This window comes from Myripristis murdjan, chromosome 10 (assembly GCF_902150065.1).
Source record: "Myripristis murdjan chromosome 10, fMyrMur1.1, whole genome shotgun sequence".
Classification (NCBI taxonomy): domain Eukaryota; kingdom Metazoa; phylum Chordata; class Actinopteri; order Holocentriformes; family Holocentridae; genus Myripristis; species Myripristis murdjan.
Window position 1 is genome coordinate 7,220,243 of NC_043989.1, and position 21,993 is coordinate 7,242,235.

A 21,993-nucleotide genomic window follows, 5' to 3' on the forward strand; every position below is an offset into this window, starting at 1 on the left:
AGTCATGACTCCTGCACTTCTAGTTAAAGAAGTAATCTGTGTCCTCGCTGCTTATTCCCCGAGGTGACAGCACAGTGAATGAACGTGCATTTGAAACCTTAATGTCTATTGTTGTCTTCGGTAAACTCTGCCTCTCAGCCCAGTCAACCTGCCTGCTGTACAGATATGCTTTTTGCACGGTCTTGCAACCTTTATTTACAGGGTTTGCTGAGCACACATGCTGCTTTCTGCAGTTTTCCAAGTGAAGACATTTGTCAGACATTTTTTTGTTGTTTTAACCTTTATTTTTTACATAAAGCACACTGGGGACTTTGCTGTTTTTCAGCCGTGCCCGTCACATTTGTTCAGTGACACACATTCAATCCTGAGGTCTGCCCAGTACAACCACAGCCTTTACTGCTGACCACTGTCCGTCTCCACTGGAGCAAAATGGAGCAAAATGGGGCTTGGCAGCTGCATTGCAATTCTACTATAACACAAAGCTATGATCTAAATCTACAAGAAAAGCAAGAGCAAGCTGAAAAGGCTTTGTTGTAGTGTGGCTTTAGATCGATTCAGTAGCGCTCAGTAAATAAAAGTAAACACAAGACAAGAGAAATTTATACTTTGTATAATAGTCATTCTTCTGCATGTTCACATTGGACTAACTTCATGAAGTAATACTGAATTTGAAATATCCCCCATTTTTCTCAGTGGTCCAGGTTGAGAACTGTGAGTTTAGATTATGTCGGGTGTTTTTAGTCAGAGGATTATGGAAAATAATGTGATGTGTGTATGTTTCCTGTTGATTTTGTAGCCTAGGGAGAGATTTAAACAAACATAGCCAGAGACAGATATAATCATTCATGGTCCTGAAAGATGGAAGCAAAGAGAATGTGTGATTTACCTAGACCATGTAAGTTTATCTTTTGACATTTTATTTGGTTCAAAGGGTTTTGCACGTTGACAAACCGACATGTTGCAGGTTTAGAGACACAATCAGCCGTTTACAGCCACTGTTGCCCGAGACGTGAGGCCCTCCAGGGTGAGCTATTATCACACGAGTTGTTGAGAGAACGGACAACGATTTTAATTCACACCTCCCGGAGGTGTGGTTCAAGGATTTGATCCGGTGATCTTCCCGTCACAGTCACTGTGGGTGGTGGGATAATTCAGTGTTCGGAAAATAGTCCCCCGGGGGAAAACACAGAGAATGGTGTGGTTTATGAAAGGTGATGATTTTGACACAGAAGCAGCAACATAATGTAAGGTGGGTGTTTCAACCAAAAATTTCAAATTTGAAAATTGAAGGATATTGATTATATGTTGTGAAAATGGTTAGCTGCAATGTAAAATGAGGTGAAATTATAGTAAATGGGTCAAACAATGGGTCTTCTGTCACTGGCTGGGCAGAAAACCTTAAAGCCATTCTTCTTAGTTTCACATTTTGACCGGATAAGTGGCTATTAGAGCAGGATTTTGCAGCATCTGTTATGCTATATTATGATTTATACAGTAGGATTGAGCCAGGCAATCTAGGATTTGCTTGTGCTGATAAATCTATTGACTGGGGAAAAAAAAAAAAAATCCTGCTGCTTCACGTATGCCAGTAGGTTCTTTGGTGCTGCAGACAGTACAAAGCTGCTCTTGTACTGAGCAACAACACCGTCCATCAATACCCTCTCCAACATTATCACTTATTATTGATGTGTCTTTCTGAAAGATCTATCTGTACTGACCGAGGAACCTCCTGCAGGCATCAAGATTCAAACCCTAATTTTGAATTGTTGCAGGTGATTTTGATTTTTACCACAGCTCTCATTTTAAAAATCGATCTCTATGATTATGACTCTGTGAAAATGAGGAGTCGAACTTAGTTGGAGCAAATAAAACTGCATCTCAGCTTTATGCTGTGTATCTTAAGTCATGAATGAGGTGATCAGTTATCGTGGCAGTTACTAAATTAGATATCAAGAAAATGATGAGATGTACTTATACCGGTATTGTTTCATTAATTTGAACAGTTGTGCTGCAGACTCCTCAGAAATATGCTAATGGAAATAATAAGAACGATGGCTTTAATTTACTCACGTCAAAGCTGCGAGACAATCAAAAGGCAGAAGTTCGAAGCTCTTTAACATCTCTGGTGACAACGGAGAAATGTTTGTCTTTTGTACGTCTAAATGAAATTAAAGGCAAGCAGACTTAGTTTGACTCACGACAGCTCCTGATTGCAGATGGGGTTTTAGTTTGGCAAACATTTCTCACAGGCAGAGCTGCTCTGGAGGCAAAAAAACAAGCTCACTGGTTGAGTTAAACTTCTATGTGCAGAACCGAGGACATTTTATGGCGGCACACAACAGTGACATTTCCGTAGGTCATAGGTCATAGGTCGCACTCACTGCTTCAAAGGGAAACAGAGGATTTTTGAGTTTGATACAACAACCTACCCTGGTTTAGAGGAGGAAGCGGATTACAAGCCGGTTTTGAAATAAAAATTCCAAGCATTTTCTTCTTTGCAGCAACATTATATGTATTATATTGTTTGTAAGATTTGGCTTCCCATTTGGTGATATTTCCAGCAAAAGGCATTTTCAAATTCGTGTCGGCTGTCACCGGCACCTTCTCTATGAACATTAAGACACACCTCCTGAACATTAAGACACACCTCCTGAACATTAAGACACACCTCCTGCTCCGGGCATATAGTAAAGGGTCAGTCATGTCAAAATAAAAGCTTGTTAGCAATTACAGGCTCCTCTCTCCTATTCTACACTTTTTTCACCACTTTTTTCACCACTGTGTTTGTGGCTAAATCTGCATTCACACCATCTTGTTATACCTGGTAATATGAGTTTCTTCTCACATCCTCTCCCTGTATTTCCACATGATTTGAAGTATTGATGATCTCAATACTTTTCCACTCATTTATTCAGTTACTTCGTACAAAAGGCAGGTGTAACATCTCCATATTCAAACCGCCATGTCAGCCCAGTGATTTGAAGAAACACGTGAACGCTCTCAAGCTGTCAAGGCGGGTTGATAAGTCGGACATCTCATCTCTCCTGCATGTTGTGAATGAACCACAAGTTGTGAGAGTAATTTGAGGTAACTACTGCCAATTTATTGTGAATTTTCAGACTCTTCTGCTGACTCATTTCTCAAAAGCAACTAGTGATAAATGTTTGGGAAAGACTTAAGCACACTCCTCAGCGCTGTATAATGTTGTACCAGGTCATATCTGACAACAACATTTCTTCAGATAGACTCTGTGGACAAAATATTAAATTAATATTAAATTGGTTCCCGGGTTCAGTGTGCATCTATTTTGGGGTCGGTGGCATGAAAATGTTTGGGAGCCCCTGTTGTAGACCAGTGCTCCGTCATTCCTCCTCCCTTAGATGTGTGTTGTGTCCTAAAACAGAAATAAACCAGTTTTCGCAGACCTGTCAGGAGGAAGGAATGACGGGGAATCAAAGATTCTCATCAAACCCAAACTCAGAAATCAATTAAATTGCCTCCGGTCATTGCAATGCACCAATTATCCAGAAGGGCGGAAGTGCCCTTTAACAGATCCAGAGACTAATTCATTTTGACTGTGGCAAATGGACGGGTGGGTCTGATTATCTCCCTGCACGGAACCACCCGCCTGCACTCTCTCTCTCTCTCTCTCTCTCTCTCTCTCTCTCTCACACACACACATACACACACACACACACACACACACACACACACACACATAAAAAAACATATTCAGACACAGAAATGCAAAAACACACACATACACTCATACACAAATGCATGCAAAAAATGTACACACCCGCACACATACATATACAAATGCTTTTACATTTGGCATATTCACAGTGACACACACAGACACACACAAGCAAAACCATGCTAATGAAAATATCCACACATGCATGTGTAGAATCACATACACACACCCAAAGCCACAGGCTGACGTTCATGCGTGCACTCTAATACACAAACATGTGAACACACACACACGCTCACACACACACGCGCGCCCTGTCTGAAAGCATTACTATGTGAACGGACTGATCAGCATGCCCGAGCACATCTCTGACCGCTCCGTCTTAATGGGATAGACAGGAATCACCTTGGGAGAATCTGCTACTCACTGAATGAAAGTATTGATCAGAGTTAAGACACAAAACCTGATTTGTGCTGCACAGCTCATTTTCTGGCACCGTCTTGCCTTTCACACGGAGAAATAACTGAGCACATTAAGACGGTAAATTGAAAAGTTCCCATGCAGTGTGATTTGTTAAAGTGCCTGCTAAACTTCTAAATGCTTGTTTTTTATTTATTTATTTATTCTGCTTCCATCTTTGTTGATAAATGCTAGTAAGTGTTTCATTTCCCAGGGATCGCCTGTCAGTCAAACAAAGCGGGTGGGACTGTCACTTCTTTCTCCTTGGATTTTCTCTCGTTGGAGCTTGAGTCTGTAGGTGGCGCTCTTTTCTTTGTCTGATCAGTCATGATGGCCATCAATGCTCATGTTAACGATCCAGTTCTTCCTAAATAGCAACTGGATGTGTTTTTTTTTTTTTTTTTTTTTTTTCAGAAAGGATGTTGTAGAAAGGATGCTCACAGGACAATGAAGGGTGTGGGTTCTTACTAGAGGGTGTTTAACATTTGAATAAATTTATGTAACTTCTTTTTTTTTTTTTTTTTTTTTATTTACCAAATGGGTGCAGTTAACTGTGTTTTACAACACAGTTAGATAGAAAACCAGCAGTCCTTTGGGTGCCAAACACCACTGAGCCATATCACGCTTTGTGGGAAGATTATTTTTCACAGCAACAAATATGACACAAAGAGAGAAATCAGCGGGTAGCCATCTGTGTTATCAGGATTGAGCAACAGCACCTCCTTCTTTTCCAGAATTCCCAAAGTTTTCAACATTGAAATTTACTTTCCACTCTATAAATGAGGTGAAAACATCCCTTCGTTTAGCTACAGCACAGCACTGGAAAATAAAAGTCTGTATGGCAAAAGCAGCGGTGACTTAGCTGTGTGCAAATGAGACCATTAAAAGTGAAATCAGACAGAGCTCACTGCTTATGCAATACGGCGAGCACATGAAGGAGACCCCGTATGGAAATGCATATTATTTATTATCTCGTGATATATGCTCTGCTATCAAACCCATGAATATTGACTGAGCTCTTCAGCGTGTCGGCAAGAATAAACAACAGCTCGGATCAACAGAGACGGATGGGATGACAAGCTCAAGGAGAAGCAGTTCAATTCAAGGTGCTTGACTGAACAAATTTGCATGTCAGCTTCAAAAGGATCCCCTAAGCACAAACACACACGCAAACATGTACGAGCACACACATACACACACACTCCGTAATCCACAAGCATATTCACATGTACAATTACTGATGTAGTGACACTGAAGGCATCTCATTCTCACAGATTTATGTTAGGTTATATCTCACTGGTGGTTAAAGGTTTACTTCACTGTTTTGAGAAAATACTCATTATGTTATGGGATTAAAGACAGCAAAACCATTAATGAGTCTTTGCTGGATTGGTTGCACCATGCTAACACACTGGAAGTGAAAGTGGTGGGAGACTGGAGGCTGTGGCTGTGTCCCATTTCAAGGCTTCCTCCTTTGAAGGTCCCGTTTCTAGACCCCATACTCGTGTTACAAGGATGCACCAATCCTCTAAATGCAGCATCTAAATGCTGCCCAGATCTGCTGGCAGCCAGCTAGGTTAGTAACAAGCGTAAGTGAGAGTAAAGCAGTGATTTAAAAAGCCTTTTGCTGCTCACCTGAAATACACTGTGTTTCAACATATTATGCAAATTGGATTTCAGTGCCATAAACATTTCATTTTTTGTTTTTCAATTAAACTCATGGCTGGTATTGTGTCTTAGTTCTCTTTGGGTCACTGAAATCAATCTCAGACACCTGTGATGATTAGTTTGCCAGGTGAGCCCAATTAAAGGAAAACTACTTAAGTAGGATGTTCCATACTATTAAGCAGCCACAGGTTTCAAGCACTACGGGGAAGAGAAAAGACCTATCTACTGCTGAAAAACGTGAAATAGTGCAATGCCTTGGAAAAGGCATGAAAACATTAGACATTTCTCGCAAACTTAAGCGAGATCATTGCACTGTTAAAAGATTAGTGTCTGATTCAGAGCATAGACGGGTTCACTCAGATAAAGGCATAATTAAGAAGGTTTCTGTCAAACAAATCCATAGGATTAAGAGATCAGCTGCTAAAATGCCTTTACAGACCAGCAAACAGGTATTTGAAGCTGCTGGTGCCTCTGGAGTCCCTTGAACCTCTCGGTGTAGGATCCTCCAGAGGTTTGCAGTTGTGCAAAAACCTTCTATTCAGCCACCCCTAACCAATGCTCACAAGCAGAAACGGTTGCAGTGGGCCCAGAAATATATGAAAACCAATTTCCAGACAGTCTTATTTACTGATGAATGCCGTGCAACCCTCGATGGTCCAGATGGATGGAGTAGTGGATGGTTGGTGGATGGCCACCATGTCCCAACAAGGCTGCAACGTCAGCAAGGAGGAGGTGGAGTCATGTTTTGGGCCGGAATAATGGGTAGAGAGTTGGTCGGCCCTTTTAGGGTCCCTGAAGGTGTGAAAATGACTTCGGCAAATTATGTAGAGTTTCTGACTGTCCACTTTCTTCCATGGTACAAAAAGAAGAATCGTACTTTCCGTAGCAAAATCATCTTCATGCACAACAACGTACCTCATGCCGCTAAAAATACCTCTGAGGCACTGGCCTCCATGGGCATAAAAAGAGGAAACCTCATGGTGTGGCCACCATCATCCCCTGACCTCAACCCTATTGTGAACCTTTGGAGCATCCTCAAGCAAAAGATCTATGAGGGTGGGAGACAGTTTACATCAAAACTGCAGCTCTGGGAGGCTATTCTGACATCCAGCAAAGAAATTCAACCAGAAACTGTCCATAAACTGACAAGTTCAATGGATGCAAGAATTGTGAAGGTGATATCAAAGAAGGGCTCTTATGTTAACATGTAATTTGGCCTGTTAAGATGTTTTTGATTGAAATAGCTTTTGATGTCTGTAAATATGACCTTCTAATGCTGCAAAGTCAACAAATGACCATTTTCAGTTCTTTACAACCTACAAAATGTTTTGAAAATCTGTTGTGCATAATAGCTTGGAACTGTTGATGACTTGAAAATTATACTGACTGTCATTTTCATTGACTATTAGGAAAATTGGACAAAAATATCAATTGCATAATAAGTTGGAACGCAGTGTAGTTCTGCAGTTAACCTAATTATTGTGTCTTTTTTTAAAAGACGCATAATTCAGCCAGTTATGGGGTGCCTCGGTAGCTCACTGGATAAGAGCACGTACCATGTGTTAAGGCTGAGTCCTGATCAGTGTCCTGGGTTTGAATCTGACCTCAAGCCCCCTGCTGCATGTCATCCCCTCTCTCTGTCTTGCCTTTCCTGTCTCTCTCTACTGTGACTGTCAAATAAAGCAGAAATGCCCTAAAAAATTTTTTAAAACAAACAAATAAATAAAAAACAGCTGATTCCTCTTATTTTGGGATAACACTAGTAGCCTACTATCACTCAACATAATGTTAAGTTTTTTAATATGGAGCCAAAAATCTACCAGAGACACATGGATGATTTTTGTGTCCAGGTTTTGATCATTTAAGAGAGATGTGGACCAACAAGCCAATTTCCCAAAAAGGTGCATTATCGTAGAATATATGAGAAGGCAGCCCATGTTATTTGCCAGCACATATTTCCATACTGTTTGTTTCCTCGAGTTGTCCTGATATATTCAAGCTGTGATAACATTTTGGGTAGCATCCAACTTGTTGCCTAAAAATATGATACAAAAGAGAGTCATGATATCATTGCCTTTCATTTGTCTGTTTTGTTTTGTAATGAATAAACAGCAAATGCTGTACAGTGAAAAACACAGGCCTGTTATCAAAGACCTGCGTTTCACAGGCAGAGACACCAGCTGCCTTCTGCTTCTCTTGGACAGCCCAGTTCTGCTGCAGGTTTCAAACAAATTAAAGGGAATTAAAGGGGAGACTGCAGGGGTGCTGGGAACATCCCTGCTAGGCCAACAGGAAGTTGTGGGGCGACACTCCCTGCCGCCTGCTGGTCTGAGGGTCCAGGGTGAGGCAGCGACCAGCTGCTGCCGAGCCAGGCTGAGGGCTTGGTCTCTGGGCATGGACACAAATCCCACTGGGCCCGCCTGCCGACTTGCAGGAGCATGAAACACCCAGCTAGTGGCTGCCAGTCTCACCTGATTCATGTTTTAGGGTTTGATCACCATTAGTTTTAGGAGTGCCTCTGAGCCAGGAATTCATTCATCTTTTCCTCATTCCTTTCATATCTCGTCCCATCTATTTCATCTCCAGAGGAAAATAAAGGCACTGCACCCATATCTTTAAAATGTCTTTCTGTGTAGTTTTTCAAACCTGTGTTTGCTTAATTCCACCAGCAGCACACTTGTCTCAACTTAACAAGGTAATAATTAGGTATTGATTGAGCTGGCTGAGATGCATCAAAGCTGTGATCAAGAATCAGGATTACTCCACGACACAATGACTAATAAGCCCCTCCTAAGAAATGACATGACGTTTATATTATTTGTATGGAGGCACAGGCTTCAATTTGCATTACACTGGGTACAATGAGATTGTGCATCTGTAGTATTTTGACTAGTGGTCATTTTGGGTACATAAATATGTTCTGAATGAGGACAATGTTTGGAATTATAATGACTTTTAATCTGTAGTTCATAAAAGAATGACATAAGTTCTCTTTGGGCAAAAATGAATCATAGGCAACTGGACTTGTATTAGTCTTAGGAAGACGTTTCGCCTCTTATCCAAGGGGCTTCATCAGTTCATGCGCATCGGTCTTTCTAGTCCGCACTAGTCTGACAAAGGACAGTGGGGTAAGGTCCAGGTATTTAACCTCTGTGGGAGTGTCCACCCTAATGCCTGTGGGTGTGTTCATGCAGGCACTGGTTTCACTTGACCATTGTGATGGTCTAGTGTTAACGACAGTCGTTAGGTGCTGGTTTCACAGTCGTCAGAGTCAGGTGAAACCCTGGTGAACGACGATCGTTGAGAGTCGTCTGAGGTTAATTTGTTGAACCTCCTGGGTACCGATGAAAGGGCAACATTATAGATTGGAGATAGGTGGTGCCGCAGACCCCCTCCCCTGTTGAGGGTTGGTTTTTCCACTTTCACATATATGGCCTCTTTTACTCCTCTCTCAAACCATCTATCCTCCCTGTCCAAAATCTTAACATTGCTGTCTTCAAAGGAGTGTGCCTTTTCCTCTAGATGTGAATAGACAGCTGAGACTGGACCGGAGGAGTTTGCCCTTCTGTGTTGAGCCATGCGTTTGTTCAATGGTTGTTTTGTTTCCCCAATATATAAGTCCTTGCATTCCTCACTGCATTGGACGGCATATATCAGGTTGCTCTTCTGATTGTGTGGTGTCCTGTCTTTGGGGTGAACCAGTTTCTGCCTTAGAGTGTTTCCGGGTTTGAAACATGCAGGGATTTGATGTTTGTTAAAAATCCTCCTGAGTTTCTCTGAAACCCCAGACACATACGGAATTACAATGTTCTTGCCTTTGTCTTTCATTTCCTCAGCATCATCAGGGTTGTTATTCTTTCTGGGGCGTGCTTTGCCAAAAGCCCAACTCGGATAGCCACAAGTTTTCAGGGCTCCCCTAAGGTGTTTGTGTTCCTCAGCTTGGGCCCGAGTGGAGGTGGGTACGTTATCTGCCCTGTGTTGCAAGGTTCTGATAACCCCCAGTTTGTGCTCCAGTGGATGGTGTGAGTCAAAAAGAAGGTATTGGTCTGTGTGGGTGGGTTTCCTGTATACCCCAATGTGGAGGCTCCTTTCCTCATCAAAGTGCACATCACAATCCAAAAATGGTAAGTGGTTGTCTTTAACATCTTCTCTAGTGAACTTGATGTTCTTGTCCACTGAGTTGATGTGGTCGGTAAAAGCCTGTACCTCTTGGGTTTTGATCTTCACCCATGTGTCATCCACATACCTGAACCAATGGCTTGGAGGTGTTCCTTTGTATGAGTTTATGGCCTTGTGTTCCACCAATTCCATGTATAAATTGGCCACAATAGGGGATACCGGAGAGCCCATAGCGCAACCGTGCTTTTGCCTGTAAAATTTGCCGTTGAACTGGAAATATGTGGTGTTGAGGCACAAATCCAGTAACTGGCATATCTGGTCTGGATTGAGGTTTGTTCTGTCTTGTAAGGTGTTATCTTGTTTCAGGTGATGTCTCACAGTTTCCACTGCCTCCATGGTTGGAATGCAGGTGAATAAGGAGGTTACATCGTATGAAACCATAGTTTCATCCTGTTCTATTTTTAAGCCTTTGACTTTGTTCACAAAGTCCAATGAGTTATGAATGTGGTGTGGTGTGTTACCAACCAAGGGAGCTAAGATGTTGGCTACATGCTTAGCAATATTGTAGGTTACAGAATTTATAAATTCTGTAACCTACAATATTGCATAAATTCTGCATAAATTCATAAATTCTGTAACCTACAATATTGCTAAGCATGTAGCCAACATCTTAGCTCCCTTGGTTGGTAACACACCACACCACATTCATAACTCATTGGACTTTGTGAACAAAGTCAAAGGCTTAAAAATAGAACAGGATGAAACTATGGTTTCATACGATGTAACCTCCTTATTCACCTGCATTCCAACCATGGAGGCAGTGGAAACTGTGAGACATCACCTGAAACAAGATAACACCTTACAAGACAGAACAAACCTCAATCCAGACCAGATATGCCAGTTACTGGATTTGTGCCTCAACACCACATATTTCCAGTTCAACGGCAAATTTTACAGGCAAAAGCACGGTTGCGCTATGGGCTCTCCGGTATCCCCTATTGTGGCCAATTTATACATGGAATTGGTGGAACACAAGGCCATAAACTCATACAAAGGAACACCTCCAAGCCATTGGTTCAGGTATGTGGATGACACATGGGTGAAGATCAAAACCCAAGAGGTACAGGCTTTTACCGACCACATCAACTCAGTGGACAAGAACATCAAGTTCACTAGAGAAGATGTTAAAGACAACCACTTACCATTTTTGGATTGTGATGTGCACTTTGATGAGGAAAGGAGCCTCCACATTGGGGTATACAGGAAACCCACCCACACAGACCAATACCTTCTTTTTGACTCACACCATCCACTGGAGCACAAACTGGGGGTTATCAGAACCTTGCAACACAGGGCAGATAACGTACCCACCTCCACTCGGGCCCAAGCTGAGGAACACAAACACCTTAGGGGAGCCCTGAAAACTTGTGGCTATCCGAGTTGGGCTTTTGGCAAAGCACGCCCCAGAAAGAATAACAACCCTGATGATGCTGAGGAAATGAAAGACAAAGGCAAGAACATTGTAATTCCGTATGTGTCTGGGGTTTCAGAGAAACTCAGGAGGATTTTTAACAAACATCAAATCCCTGCATGTTTCAAACCCGGAAACACTCTAAGGCAGAAACTGGTTCACCCCAAAGACAGGACACCACACAATCAGAAGAGCAACCTGATATATGCCGTCCAATGCAGTGAGGAATGCAAGGACTTATATATTGGGGAAACAAAACAACCATTGAACAAACGCATGGCTCAACACAGAAGGGCGAACTCCTCCGGTCCAGTCTCAGCTGTCTATTCACATCTAGAGGAAAAGGCACACTCCTTTGAAGACAGCAATGTTAAGATTTTGGACAGGGAGGATAGATGGTTTGAGAGAGGAGTAAAAGAGGCCATATATGTGAAAGTGGAAAAACCAACCCTCAACAGGGGAGGGGGTCTGCGGCACCACCTATCTCCAATCTATAATGTTGCCCTTTCATCGGTACCCAGGAGGTTCAACAAATTAACCTCAGACGACTCTCAACGATCGTCGTTCACCAGGGTTTCACCTGACTCTGACGACTGTGAAACCAGCACCTAACGACTGTCGTTAACACTAGACCATCACAATGGTCAAGTGAAACCAGTGCCTGCATGAACACACCCACAGGCATTAGGGTGGACACTCCCACAGAGGTTAAATACCTGGACCTTACCCCACTGTCCTTTGTCAGACTAGTGCGGACTAGAAAGACCGATGCGCATGAACTGATGAAGCCCCTTGGATAAGAGGCGAAACGTCTTCCTAAGACTAATACAAGTCCAGTTGCCTATGATTCATTTTTGCCCAAAGAGAACGATGACCTGGATAAATGAGAATATCCATAGACAATGACATAAGTTAAATTTTACACAGATAATGTGAAGCTTAACCCCCCACCCCCACCCAGAAATCCTCTGTGTTACAAATATCCTCTGCAAGACTGGCCTAAAGTGCTTTAATTACCGTCCCTGTACCAGAATAATGATAGCCCCTGTCTTTAAATTTGAGCATTTGGCCAAAAGTACAGTCACTCATTATTTGCCCTCACAGTTTTCTTCTGTCAGGGTGGAAAAGCCTCTGAAACATGTAGAGCGTCACTGGAAACCAAAATCCTCCTTTTTTTAAGATTAGCAGCTCTTTAAAACAGAAAAACCTCCACACCAATTCATTTGTAGCAGAAAATGAGCTTCATTTCTGCCTTTGATCCTTGAAACATAATGAAATCGTTAAATGGATAAAATGTGTGAAGAAAATAAAATGCCGTGAGGCTTTTCTGTAACTGTGACTGGAAACAACCTCAACCATGTCATGAAAACATCTGACATTTAATTAAAAACTAATATTGGATCAATTTATCAGTTAAACAGTTTATTGTTTGGGTGTTTTTTCTGTGTGCAAGTGAGTGTGATGGGTTACTGTTCTTGTGTATCGAGCAGGATGTACTTATAAAACTGCCCCATCTGCCCTCACCACCTACAACACACACACACACATCCACACACTGCAGGCAGACAGGCTCGCTTGGTTCAAGGTCCAGCGTAATTAAATGAAGCTGTGCCCTTTAGACAACACACCCTTGTTGAGAGGAAACGCACAGCGGCTCCGTCTCCCTGCTTCCACCTACACTAGAGGCTGAGATGCTCTGACTGCAGTTCATCATTACATTGAGCACCGCTTTGGCGAGGCAGCAGCTGTCACCTCCGTTACAAAATTATTTTCTTACAAAGCAGGAAAATATAACATGTTGTCACCGCTGCAATAGTTTATACTAGCATCAGTCACACACACATTGCTCCTCAGAGCTCAGAGGATGAGACTACTGCCTGCAACAGCCGAACAAAACCTGAAGAAAATAATTTTGTATTTAACCCTTTCGCGCATAGCAGTCACTAGAGTGGACAGCTGTTTAAAGTCATTTTCTCCTAAATGCAATGGTTTCTATGGTGGAATTGCATATCAGCTGTTAGAATGCTCTCTGCTGCTCCCCTCCATTGAGGTTTATGCAGAAACTGTCAATTCTTGTTGCTGAAAACATATTAATACTAGTATCATGACATGGTAATACCAGTCCTGCATCCTTAAAGAAGAATGGAGACTCACAAAAGTGTTCATGCCCTAAGAAGAGTAAAAACACATAAGAAAAAAATCTTGACTCAGGCTTTCATAATTCATGCATGAAAGGGTTAATTCGCTGTGAAAAGTAGAATTAGTCAGATATATTGGATTGTTACTGGCCTCATACCAGTAAGTCAGCACGGCCTATGTTCATGATATGGAGGTTTATCACTTATAGGCTTTAGTTTTTATTATAAAATCAGCTGTACGTTTTGGTAGAGTTTAGGTCTCCCAGGATGGTGTAAACACTGTTTTATAGGCTTTTACACCCCGGTAAGACTAAAATTCTGGGTTTCAGACTTAATTTTTGTAATTTTATTTATTTATTTCTCGCAGTACGGTGGCCAATTTTAAAAATATCGACCGCTTCAGTCTAAGACATACCAGCATCGATTCTGATCTTCAAAAACCCATGTTCGTCTGAAACTTTTGCAAAAGAACACGCAAACAAGGCCTGCTCTCTAAATGTGAAAAAACATAATAACAATCTTCCACCCTCAAGGACACATCACACACAGGTTAGAAAGAGACCAATTTTAATATCAAAACTTAATACATATTTTACAAAATATTATATTACAACACCGGGTTTCTTTTTTTTTTTTAACTGCATAAAAAAAGAAAGGGGGGGAAGGGGTCTAAGTGAAGAGGAGAGTGAGGAAACCTGCATTATAACTGGAGAGCAGCACTGCCTAGTGGTGGAAAATGGTAAATGGTGATGTTGTCTATTTGCTGCACAACAAGGTCAAATCCTGATTACACCTGAACCAGCTATCTGGAAAGAGGAATTACACGGAAATCAGCAATGAAAGTGAGCGTGTCACTTTCTGTAATTTGTGCTCGACTAACTCGCAAAATAGAGCAGCTGCATCTTTGCTTAGCAACAGCACTCTGGTGTCTGTGTTAAGACACAGATCCAACATTTTTTTTTCTCTCCCCAGACAATGCGTCCTTTGTCTGGCTTTAACACTAAGGTATTCTCTCAGTGAAAAGACGAGCACTTTTAACGCTGCAACACGACCGAGCTCCCACCGGCGCCGACACTCAGGAGTCGTTGGGGAGGCCGAACAGTTTGACAGTGCCCGCCTCTCGGTTGTTGTCATATTTGCCCTCCTTGTCGTCGCAGGCGTACGCCAGCAGCGGCCTCTTGGGGTGCCAGGCCACCGTGAAGGTCGGAGAGTCGCACTGGACCTCCCACAGCTTCTCTCCTGCACACGAGCCAGAGGAGGAGGTGTAGAGGACCATTTACAATTGGCAACACATGCAAACAACACTTGGGTGAGCTTTACAGAAAACGCTGAAAACAAAAGATGATCAAAGAGAAAGATGGTGGTAGGAATTTGCTTGTTGCACTGCACGATTACAGTTAATGTGTAGTGCACAGGCCACTGTTTCATACAGCTACTGGATGCCTAAATTTCCTCCGGGAACAATTAAGTATCCGTCTATCTATCTGTCCATCTCTCTTAGGCCAGACAGTGAATCCTTACCAGCTCCCTCGCTCTCTTTCCCAAACACACTGGCCACAGCATGACATTATCTGGCAGGTAACTAGTGTTCACTTCTGTTGCTGTGTTTTCCTCACCTGTTTCAACCTCTGCGATGTCTATGAAATGATCTTCGGATGCTGACGCCAACATCTTCCCGTCATGGCTGAAGCTCAGCGTCCTCACTGGCCAATCCAGCCTGGAGATGTCAGAACGATATGAAATCTTTATTATACATACAGGAGTTTCAGCCGGGCAGCCACTATGGTAACCCTAACTGTGCTAAGTGTGCACCTGCCTGGCAATTATTGTTCTCTCATGTTTCTTTTTCATTGTAACGTATGTTCACTACTTTAAAGACAGGTTTGCAGGTTATACACATGAAGTTAGTGTGGTGAGCACTCATCCAAGGTTCAAACATCACATCAAGCACACAACTTATGTTAACCCCCTGAACCCCAAACCCGCGGGCGGGATAGAAAGACATGTATTTTTTAAAAAATCGCCAAAATTCAACCGTTTATCATAGCTGGAAGCTTTAAAAACCTATTTTTTCGTCGGAATTTGAATATTCCGACGGTCCCTGAATGCAACGTGTCGGACTTCGGTTTAGCGGTAGAAAAAAGGACGAAACTAAGGCTAAAAAAGCGATTTTCATTCGAATAATTTTATTATACATGCTTCATTCAACAATTTGCCAAAAAATAGTCGTTTACTCAATCCAGATTATTCAAAAAACAGAAAATTCTGCGGTCTTCAGCGGATCTGAGACATCTTGATTGATTCACGTGATCCCAACAGTCGTGTGACAAAAATTCACTGAATTTCAGTGTGTTGGCAACAGTAGTAACATGGAAGGGGGCAAGGCAGTAAAAACGCCTAAGCTTATACAGGTTGGAAAAATGTTAATATTTCAGGAAATACATCATGTGAAGCCCTACTTTTTTTTTCCTGGATCAGTGACACTTGTGGGCACCTGAAAAAATGTTCTGTACATTTATTCCAGTTTTTCTCGATTTTTGTAAAATAAATTATCCAAAAAAATCAGTTTGCCCTTTTTATTTTTTTATTATTTATGGCACTATAACTCTTTCATACTGTGTGAAAGACATTTTTGAATGGCTTCAGGTGATAGCCACAGCTGTGCTGTTTCCATAGAGGTGCAGCACTTGTAATTGCAGTGAAAAACAAGCCCACAGTGAGCCAAAGTGTGAGGGGAGCAGAAAACGCCCCAAAACTGCTTGGGGTTCAGAGGGTTAAAATAAACAAATCAAGGGCAAAAAGGCAAGAACAGCAAAATATTAAAACAAGGCGTTGGCCAAAGAAACAAAATATTTAATCTGGTGCAGAGTGATCACTGTAGACCCAAATGCAATAATGTGGTCACCAATGTCGCAGAGACTGTTTCTTTTGCAGAATAATTGACTTTACAGTGTAAAAATGAAAACTTTGCGTGTTCAAACGGACCTGGAGAAGCAGCGGACACAGACCAGCTCCTCGACGTTCCACAGGCTGACCAGGGCGTCGGCACTTCCTGTGGCGAAGTACTTCCCTGTGGGGTCGAACTTGATGCAGATGCAGTTGGACGGGTGAGCGTTGATGGACTGGATGGGCTTCAGCTCGGGGTAACTGCAGGCACAGAACACAGAGGCGGCCGTTAAGAGGTGCTCAACACACAATCACAGGCTGCAGACTCTCAGATTAGACAGAGACCACCAGAGAGAAACACAGAGAACCGCAGTTTGGATTCTAAAAAGGAAACCACAAAAGTCTGAGGCTGCATGTTCTGATCAGATTAACTAAACTCTGCTGTGTTTCCTGCTTTACTTTGGTTCACTGCATTTGAACTCTGGTGGCACCGAACAAACTGAAAAACTCACAGCTCTCGAACAAGAGGACTGCAGTGAAAACATAATCCAACTAAAAACAGGAAACCAGCCCCAAAATGCAGGGGAACATGAGCAGGAGGAGACGAAAAGCCATGTGGCAAACGAGTGCAGGCTCACCACATCAGCCTCCAGCTACACCTGCCTGCCTGCCGGACAGTACAACCTGTCATCACATCCTAAGACTGATGCGAGAGGCAGTCGTCCAGTGGCTGACTGATTCCCATCCTATCAGAACACCCTAACTGCACTTTCACAGGCCTCAACATAAGGATAAATTAAAGTTAATATAGATAACAGCAGATCCTCTCTTAAAATGACAGCTGTCAGTTCCTCATGCTTGGAAAACTCAGGATTAAAAAAAAGAAATCTGGACCGATTCAGCCACTTCTTCATGTGTTCATACCTGAAAATACCACAGAGAAGAGGCTGACCTGTCCATCATGTTTAGATAAAGTCACAGTGAGTGGAATTAGACTTGTCTGCAAACTCTCTTCAATAGACAAGCTATTTCTGTACCATGTGACTTTTGTTTGGCTTATAATTGGTCAGCATGAACATAAACAAAGCAAATACAAAAAAAAAAAAGCAAGTCCATTTTCCACTGTGACTTTGACCAAAGAAAATGAACTGCAGGCACTTTCACACCCTGTACAGATATATCATGTATAACTGATTCATTTAAAAAGAAAAAAAAATCAAATTTGAATCAAAAACTAACATGAAATAATATCTGGAGATTAAACTGCTTACAATGGATGAAGGGACTGACGGATGATAGATGAATAAATTAATCAAAGAATATGTTTATATATCAGTTATTATCTGAGTGAGTAGGCCAGAGGATATATGAATGACTGACTGAGTTACTGACTGGATGAATGAATTAGGTAATGAATGACTGAAGCAGCAAGTTAATCAGTTACAGAATGAATGAGTGAATGCATGATTTCATGGAAAAGTCAATTAGTTGGAGGACATATGAATGTGTTAATAAAAGGGAGAGATTATAAATAAATAAATGTACGACTGGCCAATGTGTGAATGAATTACTGAATAAAGTAATGGATTGCTGAATGAATGAAGCAAAGGATCGCTCCGTGATCTACAGAGGATCTAAAAATCCCTCCTCCTGCTGCCGTTACCTCAGAATATTGATGCAGCCGTTGCCGTTGGTGAGGAAGAACATGTCGTTGTCGTTGTTCCAGGAGATTTCGTTCACTTCAAACTTGAACTGCTCCTCGGCCTTGGAGCGGTGCGTCTTGGCGTCGATGAAGGTCACCACGTCGTCCTTGTTGCCCACGGCGATGGTCTGGCCGTCCGGGCTCCAGCAGATGTTGATGTTCTCGCCTTGAAACAGCAAAGAAATTACAATTTACTAATCCTTGCAGGTTCAGGCTTCTCAGATTGCACAGCTCTGGGTTTCTGACTGGATCAAAATAGTGTAAAACTTTTTTTTTTTGGTTCCTTTTTCTTTTTCCTACTCAGCACTCAATCATACTTGAGTTAACTACTGTTTTTCAATGTCACTCTTCTCATTTTTCACTGTTTTCTACCGTTAAATGATGAATTGTGAACGAAAAGCTGCCAACGAGAGAGGTTGAGAGATTACGAAGAGAAACGAGAGAAAACTGCTTTTGTTGTTTCCCTTACTTTTGTGTCTTTGTCTCAAATTTCACATCAGGTGGGAAAATAAGACAGGATCCATTTTTTTTTTGTTTTTTTTTTTTTATAGCCCTAGCGTTTCAATTTTAAATCAAAAGTGTCCACTGATTCTACCAGGACATTTACAGCTTATCCATTTAATAATGTTTCGCATCCAAAAGCAAAACAGCATCGCACACTGAAGATGAGACTAAGACACAGATTCAGTGCAACACGTTTCTTGCGTGGGCGGAGGGAAACAGAACAGTAGGAAGAAAGCAGGGGGTCTGGTTGTTTTTCTCAGCTTCACATGGTGTAACGTGAGACATTTCACTGTGAAATCTAGTGTCTGTTTGTCCGGCTGCTGAGCTGCTGTCTGTGGGCTGCTGGCCATGTTGAGTACCACGGGAGCTTTCACACACCGTATCTGTTGTTTCTCTCCCATTAAGTCCATATCTGGCAAATTTAATCACGTCTCTCTCTGCCTCCACTGCAACCGGCTTCACTCGGTTTGTGAAGCGCAAGACAAACGTCTAAGGATTACTTTCTGTACACACTTCCTTTATTCATTTAAGTACTCGATAATGTTTTTTTTTGTTTGTTTGTTTTTTTTCTTGTAAATTAACTGTTATTTAAATGCTGTAATATATTCCTGCTTTACGATATCAGATGAAGCCTAGACGACCTAAGGAATCTGATAGTACCAAGCATGTCAAGTTAGGTTCTCAGTAAGTGTTGCTCCAAATTTTTGGTGAGGGGAACCTGACATGGGTGTTTTCAGAGGTGTCCCTTGACCGCCGACCTCCAGATATCTGAATGAAAATGGGTTCTAATGCCCTCGTTATGCTAATCAAATACAGTTTTGGTGAAAAGCCATGCTGATTTTTTTTTGTGGTTTGTTTGTTTTTTGAATGCAGTCCAAAAGTGTTCTTTTGGCCTGTTGTAACATGGTGTATTTGTGCAGACTGGGGCCTTAACAGTCTTGGAGTTGCATCAATCAGATTTGACTGGAAAGCTGAGACTCTTGTGGATTCAATGAGCCACATTTGATTCATGTGGGATGATGTTAGCCCCCACGGGAGCCATTTCATTGTAGTGAGACCATTTTTTTTTTAAGCTTGACATGGCTGTAAACATCACTGTGACCTCTAGGATAATCACAGCCTCATGAAACTTAAAAGCCACAAACTAGAGGATAATTCAAAAGACAAAAACAGAGATCAATCATATCAAATTGCAGCACTTGTAGAATCACAATACATACTGAACTGGCTTCCCACCTTTTGTGTTGACGGTGGCGATGCATTTGGTGGTGCGGACGTCCCAGATGCGTATGGTCTTGTCCCCGGACGCTGTGACAAACAGATCGGGGTTGGTCGGATGCCAACACAGCTGGTCCACGCTGTCGCCATGACCTCTGTAGTTGTTCTCCTTCACCTGGAGACGGAGACAGGCAGCAAGGAGACGGACGACTGACCAAGAGCCAAAATCAGAAATGAGCTTTATCGACCTCTGTTGCAGATGTTCAGTTCGTTAAGCAAAGAACATACATGTAAACATACATAAAATTACGGACAATGAATAATAATAATAGAAATTTGTAATAAATAAATAAATAAATAAATAAATAAAAGTATGTGCATTATGAGAAATATGTGCATTAAAACTACTTTGTGCATTTAATAATTTCCCAGATTGGGATCAATAAAGAAAATCTATCTATCTATCTATCTATCTATCTATTTATCTTAATTGTAAAAATGTATGTGCATTATATAGAAGATAGATGGTTAGATAGATAGATATACTTTATTGATCCCAACCAGGGAAATTCTGGTGTTCCAGCAGCAACAGTAGAAACATACAATAAAGTTAACTAAAAAAGGAATAAGGCTAAATATATACAATAAAGACTATGAAGACTAAAAACTAAAAATATACAATAAGGGCTAACCTAAGGAAAAGAGAAATATGTGCAATAAAGAAATTCTAAAAATGAGAATATGTACAAAGTATACCTTTTCCACACAGAGGCAAGAGATCAATAATATTTTAGAAACACCACGTTCATTTTTAAAAGGAGAAATCGCTCTTTTTTACATAATTATCGATAATGATGTACACTGAGGGGACTTTGCGGCGCTAAGTTTGTCCACACTGCCGAAGAAACCTGCCATATTTGTTTTAATACCTTCAAGCCAAACATGCATACCTTGTAAAATAAGATTTTATATCCTTTCTAACTCTTGAGAGGCCACTCTTCATGTGTCGCACATAGAAATACTGAGTAATATTGTGTGTTAATGCCGAAGGCTCGAGCATTAAATCTGATTATTGATGCTGCTTGAGTTAATACGGACGCTAGCAAGCAGCTGAGTGTTTTATAAGATAATTTTGGACTAAAGCCATGAAACAAAAAAAGTCACAGAAACGACTTTGGTTTTCTGACTAAAGCCACGAAATCCAGACTTCATTCGTCCATTCATTCGCGCAAGGCTAGCGCTAGCATGCTAACTACGAGGAGGGGAAACACACTCACCAATCGGTCCTTTTCCAGGATAAAAACGCTGGCTGTTTTGTCGAAAGAGCCGGAGGCCAGTCTCCTGCCGTCACAGCTCCACGCCACCGAGTGGACTTTAGCCGTGTGTGCCGGGAATTCCCTGCTTTTGTTGTTATTTTTGAAGCTATCTTGCATCTCTTGGTAGTACTGCGACGCCATCTTGAAAGACATCAACTCTTTCGGGGTTGCCAAATTGGATGACGCCGGTTTGCTGTGAGGCGTGTTTCCGATTAAATTACCAGAATGCGTATTATACATGTTTTTTTTAGTTATTAACGAAATCTTCTCGTCAAGTTTATTAGCTGATATTCATTAAACGCCGATGGAACTGAAATAACACCGCAAACTAAGATGTGTAGCTAACCTGGCAACTCCAGCAGCCACTCGTAGGCATGCGCGTTTTCTACGGCAAGCTGTGAGGGAAAGTTTAGGCTTTTGACTTTGGTTTTCTGTCAAAGTAATGTTGCCTGGGCATCCTCATTTAAAAGCGCCGCCAGGTGCTTATGATGTGTTTCACATTTATAAGTTATAACTGTCATTTCCTGCAATGTTTTGCTCAAGTGCTTTAAAAATAATCATCCAATATCCCAGCTGAAAACTGTTATTTCCAGTCCAGTCCAGTCCAGTTTTTTTTTTATTTATTTATTTTTTTTTTTACAAAAATCCTGTGTAAATGAATACGATAAAGATGATGATGTAGAAAGTTAAGAAACTTAAGAAAAAACGTCTATTGTGGGTCTATAGTTTCACAATTTTACAATTGCATGGACACAGCAAATGCATGTTGCGTCAAATAGACAAATAAAATAATAGGAAAAAATAACTAACTTAAC

At 41.6% G+C, this 21,993-nt stretch overlaps 3 protein-coding genes across 4 annotated transcripts; 1 reads left to right on the forward strand and 2 right to left on the reverse strand.

The window, feature by feature from the left end:
• Positions 1-8,104: 8,104 nt before the first annotated feature.
• Positions 8,105-10,519, reverse strand: LOC115366985 (uncharacterized; the record flags this gene model as incomplete). The annotated part of the gene is made up of 2 exons (XM_030062677.1): positions 8,105-8,244; positions 9,085-10,519. Coding segments are annotated over 2 exons (1,575 nt in total), but the record flags the coding sequence as incomplete, so codon positions are not given.
• Positions 10,520-10,574: 55 nt separating this feature from the next.
• Positions 10,575-14,550, forward strand: LOC115366986 (uncharacterized; the record flags this gene model as incomplete). The annotated part of the gene is made up of 2 exons (XM_030062679.1): positions 10,575-12,009; positions 14,525-14,550. Coding segments are annotated over 2 exons (1,461 nt in total), but the record flags the coding sequence as incomplete, so codon positions are not given.
• thoc3 (THO complex 3) lies at positions 14,103-21,580 on the reverse strand. 2 transcript variants are annotated; one of them, XM_030062790.1, is made up of 7 exons: positions 21,140-21,580; positions 19,881-20,037; positions 18,102-18,306; positions 16,538-16,699; positions 15,169-15,269; positions 14,628-14,791; positions 14,103-14,584 (listed from the first exon to the last, which is right to left on the reverse strand). In XM_030062790.1, exons 1-6 carry the CDS (start codon positions 21,416-21,418, stop codon positions 14,628-14,630), a joined length of 1,068 nt encoding a protein of 355 aa, XP_029918650.1. In that variant the 5' UTR covers positions 21,419-21,580; the 3' UTR covers positions 14,103-14,584. The 2 variants fall into 2 exon arrangements, with proteins under 2 accessions (XP_029918650.1, XP_029918648.1); XM_030062788.1 differs by having other exon boundaries at positions 14,103-14,791.
• Positions 21,581-21,993: the final 413 nt, after the last annotated feature.

What these genes read in the sequence shown, in the direction of transcription:
- thoc3 (XM_030062790.1), bottom strand. Translation starts at nt 21,418, where the DNA reads ATGTATAATACGCATTCTGGTAATTTAATCGGAAACACGCCTCACAGC. An exon ending in CGCCACCGTCAACACAAAAG is followed by an intron (nt 18,307 to 19,880) that starts GTGGGAAGCCAG and finishes TGCTGTTTCAAG; the next exon opens with GCGAGAACATCAACATCTGC. An exon ending in CATCGCAGAGGTTGAAACAG is followed by an intron (nt 14,792 to 15,168) that starts GTGAGGAAAACA and finishes GCTCGTGTGCAG; the next exon opens with GAGAGAAGCTGTGGGAGGTC.